General features: G+C 56.1%; 1 protein-coding gene across 1 annotated transcript in view; it reads right to left on the minus strand.

The window, feature by feature from the left end:
* Window positions 1-914: 914 nt before the first annotated feature.
* Window positions 915-4,826, minus strand: part of SESN2 (sestrin 2) — an 8,999-nt gene continuing 5,087 nt past the window's right edge. The window contains 6 exon segments of the mRNA XM_017736086.1: window positions 915-1,959; window positions 2,038-2,182; window positions 2,598-2,788; window positions 3,550-3,665; window positions 3,835-3,985; window positions 4,734-4,823. Of these exon segments, the coding sequence (XP_017591575.1) occupies window positions 1,873-1,959; window positions 2,038-2,182; window positions 2,598-2,788; window positions 3,550-3,665; window positions 3,835-3,985; window positions 4,734-4,823 (780 nt within the window). The 3' untranslated portion in view covers window positions 915-1,872.

Consider the following 4,826-nt stretch of genomic DNA (forward strand, 5'->3'; position numbering starts at 1 on the left):
CATATGTACACAAATTGCAGGCTTTGGTTATGCCCCAGATGAGGAATTTATTGGTTTATAATTGTGACAAACTGAAAAAACAAAGGGGGTTAAACTGATGCGATGACCCAGGCTATGAGCTAAAGGAGACCCCAGGACTGGCTCAGCTCCCCAAGCCCCCCAGGCCCCCACACAGTGTTCTCTGGTGCTACAGAGTGACACCCTACAAGTACAGCTGTTATGTCCACCAGGAACTTTGGCACAACCAGCAAAGCCCAGGGAGCCCTGTCCTCCTGCATCAGTTTCCCAGAAAAAGCTGCCCTCAAACCTCTTTCTCCCAAAATAGAGACTCTGCCCTATACATCCCCAGCAAACCCTCACCAAGCCTCCCTTCTAGCCCCACTGCCCTCCACATGCTTGCTCAGAGGGGCAGCACGGCAGGTCCTCCATGGCCGCAGGGGCCAGAGGGTTCCAAGCAGCCCCAGAGCCAGGATCCTGCTCCTAAGGCACGCAGGGAAGCACCTCCCAAACAGAGCTGGCCCCTCCTCAGGGAACTTATCAGCAGCTTCCAGGGGCTCCTGCCCACACCCTGATAAGCGCTGGGCTCCACATCATGGGGTTGGGGTGTCCGCAGTGCTGCTTCACCCACCTAGCACCACAGTGGAATGAGTGTCATGTCCAAATCCTGGCTTTCGAGGAAGATGTTACAGCCAGGAAAGACTGGAAACAATCACCACGGGGAGGGTTTACTGAAGCCAAACCCATCCCCCTCAGGCAAATGGGGAGTACTCAGGCCTCCCACATCCCCCCTTGGACAACTCAGGGATGCGCCCAGGCACTCCTGGAGCAGCAAGACTCCTGCCCTCTATACATGCCATACAGGATCAGCCCCTGGGCTGACCAAGGGGAAAGTGAAAAAGGAAGAAGAGAAAGAATAAAAAAAGAACTATTTTATTTTTTCAAACAAGATTCATAGCAAAGTTACAGAGGCATTTCCATGCCTAGCCAGGAGTTAATATACCCAAAAAATATAGAAATAACTTAACTGGAGCTATGATTCAACAGCCAAACCAAGGGTGGTGATGCTGCTGGCCCTGGATCCTGCTCCCCAACAAACACCTCCCAGGCACCCTGCGCTGCTGGGAATGCTCTTGCATATCCAGATAAAGCCTTGGTCACCCCATCCCACCCTGCCACCCTCACAGCAGGAGAGGGGCTGAGGGAGCCTCATGCCCCAGCACAGCTCCCCACCTCAGCCCCTAAAGCTGAGGCAGTGGAGATGTGCCAGTGGTTGGAAAACAATGCAAAAAGGTGTAAAACACACTCGGGTATTTCTACCCTTTCCCTGCTCCTGCCCTGGCACTTAGGTTAAAGGCACTTCACATCCCAAATCACAGGGGATGAGGCAGAAAGGTGGGGAGGGTGTGCCTGGGCAGCACCCCCACCAGCAGCTGTGTCTCCCAGCACGGCAGGACCCAAAAAGCAGGGATGAAGCCCATTATATCCTCTGGCCATCTCTGGCAGGGGGACAGTCCTCTGCAGTGGCAGCCTTGGTGCCAGAACATGTCAGAGGGCTGCAACACCAGCACTACACCCACAGACATCCCAGTTTGGCTTCATTTGGGCTAACCCCAAAAAGGCACGGAGCAGTGGAGCACGCGCAGCTCTGCCAAGCCCAGGGCAGCACTTTAGGGTCTTCCCAGCACTGAGAGCTTCTGGGGGGGCTCCCCTTTCCTGGAAGAAAGTGCAGGGAAGCTCCCACTTTCCTTCCACAGCTCTAAGCCCATTAAGCAGGGAGACAATACTCCAGACGAATTCTCCGGGTACCAGCTGCCCCCTGGCCTTTCCCACACAGCCAGGGCAGGAGGAGGAGGAGGAGAGAGCAGAGGCAGCTCAGGTCATGTAGCGGGTGACGGCCCTGAGGGCGTAGAGCAGAGCCGCCTGCATCCGTGCCTCCAGTAGCAGCAGGTTGACGTGCACCTATGGCGAGAGCAGGGTAAGGGCACAGGGTCCGCACCCCCAAACACCGTGCCAGGAGGGGAAGGGACAGGGCAGCACCTTCTCCGAGTGTTTGAAGTGCCTCCAGAACTGTGTGTAGATCTGCTTGGTCGTCTTCTCCGGGTAGCAAGCCACTGTCTTGATGTAGATCTTCAAGTTGCGCTCCAGCAGCTGGTTCACCTCCCCGTAGTCGTAGTCGTCATAGCTGGAGAGAGGAGGATGTGTTATTCCAGCCACAAGCCTTGTGCACTCATAGAACCATGGAATGGTTTGTGTTGGAAGGGAGCTTAAAGCCCATCCAGTGCCACCCCCTGCCATGGGCAGGGACACCTTCCACTATCCCAGGATGTTCCAAGCCCCATCAAACCTGGCCTTGGACACTTCCAGGGATGAGGATTCCACCACCTCTCTGGGCAAACTCTGCCAGAGCCTCACCACCTTTATATTTTCTTACTAAATTCTCCTTTCCCAGGGCTGTTCTGAACCTCAGCCAAGCCCACCAACAGCATCACTTTGCCTTGGGGAAGCAGCAGCAACACTCTAACCAAGACCAAATCACTGGACCTCCTCCTGGGCTCTTGCCAAGGCAAAGAAACTCCAGCCACGTTTTGGGGACGTACCGGATGCCAAAGACGCAGTGGACGTAGTTCCAGATGGCCCGGCGCAGCATGGAGGTGTCCACGCCGCAGTGCATGGCGATGGTGTTGTAGGTCAGGTTGTAAACCACCTGGAACTTCTCATCCAGGAGCTGCCCCACATCCGGGTACAGGCGGTTGATCAGCGAGTAGCCGTGGTCCTCCCAGGTGTAATCCTGATGGAGAAAGGATGCTGGGGTAGGGGTTTGATGGGGAAAAGTGGGGTCCCTCTGTCCTGGTTTCAGGCAGAGTCAATTTCTTCTCAGCAGCTGTTCCAATGCTGGGTTTTGGATTTGGAATGAGAAGGGTGTTGGTAACACACTGATGGTTTGGGTTTTTTGCTAAGTTGGGTTTATCCTGGGTCAAGGACTTTATTCGTCTTGTTTCAGGCTCAGGAAGCATAGCCAGGACACGTGACCCAAACTGACCACAAAGATATTCCACACCAGAGAACGTCATGCCCAGTATATAAACTGGGGGGAGTTACCTGGAAGGGGCCAGTCTGGGTTTGGGAAGACGGCTCTGGCATCGGTCAGCAGACACTGAGCAATTGCATTGTGCATCACTTGTTTTTTCCGTTTTCATTGTCATTATTATCATTTACCATTATTATTGTATTTTACTTTATTTTCAATAATTAAACTGTTCTTACCTCAGCATACAAGTTTTATTTTGATTCTCCTCCCTGGGTTGGGGGGAAGAAAGTGGGGGCTGAGTGAGCAGCTGTGTCGTGTTTCATCTCCAGCTGGGCTTAAACCACGACACCCCCCAAAGCCAGGGACATAAGTGGGGGTCCCCCCCTAAGTTGACACCTCCCCCCAGTTCTCAGCACCTGGTTGCTCAGCTCCAGCCCTTCACCCACTCTCCACAATCCTGGGAACAACCCTGAGATAAGCAGGAGCTACCCCCCAGACCTGAGCCACGGCTGAGCACCCACCTGTGCACGGAATGTGGGGGGGGCCTGCTCCCCCCTCCGTGTGAAGTCCTTGTATCCAAATTCAGGGTCCTCCAGGAAGCAGCGGATGTTGGACTGCAGGGAGGGATCCAAAATATCTACAAGGCACCACCGCAGTGGCCGTGAGCCCAGACGGGAGCCAGCGCTGCACTGGAGAGCGGATCCTGCTCTCCCTCAGGCAGGTTCTGGTTCCTTCCCCCCTCCCCAGGCTCCCCTGGCCCATGGGGACCTCCTGCCCCCAGACAGTTGCCCCCTGCACCTCCTCACCTGAGGAAGGGACCAGCAAACTCTCTGTCTTCTCCAGCTCGAAGCGCGTTGCCATCTCCTCCTGTGTGACTCCTTCCTCCTCCCACTGGTTTTCCTGCAGCAGCTTCATCCTCTCCATCAGCACCTCCACCTCCTGCATGGTGTCCGTGCCCTGGGGAAGCACAGGGCAGGGTCAACCCTGCCCCTGGTCGACCAGAGGGGCCCCCAAGCCCAGATCTGCGGGCACTTGGGGGACCTGCATGGCTGCTCAAACGAGCATCTCCCTCTGTGTTTGTCCTGCCAAGATTCCAGCAGCTCCTATGACCCATCCCCGGGCCTGGGAGGAGGGGGAAGTCCTGTGTAGGACATGGAAGGTACTGCATGGCTCTAAAGCATCTGCTGTTCCCAGCAAAGGCCACAGAGCTGCTCCAAGAGCTGGGCCCCTCTGCTCTGAAGCCAGGCTGGGAGAGAGGGGGGTGTTCAGCCTGGAGAAGAGAAGGCTCTGGGGAAACCTTAGAGCCCCTTCCAGTGCCCAAAGGGGCTCCAGGAGAGCTGGAGAGGGACTTAGGCAAGAGCCTGGAGGGCAAGGATGAGGGGAAATGGCTTCCCACTGCCAGAGGGCAGGGATAGATGGGATACTGGGAAGGAATTCTTCCTTGTGAGGGTGGGGAAGCCCTGGCACAGGGTGCCCAGAGCAGCTGTGGCTGTCCCATCCCTGCAAGTGTTCAGGGCCAGGTCAGACAGGGCTTGGAGCAACCTGGGATAGTGGAAGGTGTCCCTGCCCATGGCAGGGGGTAGAACAAGATAGGCTCTAAGGTCCCTTCCAATCCAAACCATTCTGTGATTCCCAGGGGAAGCTCCATAAAGCATGCAGCACCCCACGGTGCACTCACACCCCTGCAAGGCAAAGCCCCTCTTACCCCAGAGCCCCCCATGCTGTCATCAGAGGCAGGACTGCTGTCGCTGTGGGGCGAGGGGGGCCAGCAGCTGTTCCCCACATCCTGCTCCTCCTC

This window comes from Corvus brachyrhynchos, unplaced genomic scaffold, assembly GCF_000691975.1.
Source record: "Corvus brachyrhynchos isolate BGI_N302 unplaced genomic scaffold, ASM69197v1 scaffold65, whole genome shotgun sequence".
NCBI lineage: Eukaryota > Metazoa > Chordata > Aves > Passeriformes > Corvidae > Corvus > Corvus brachyrhynchos.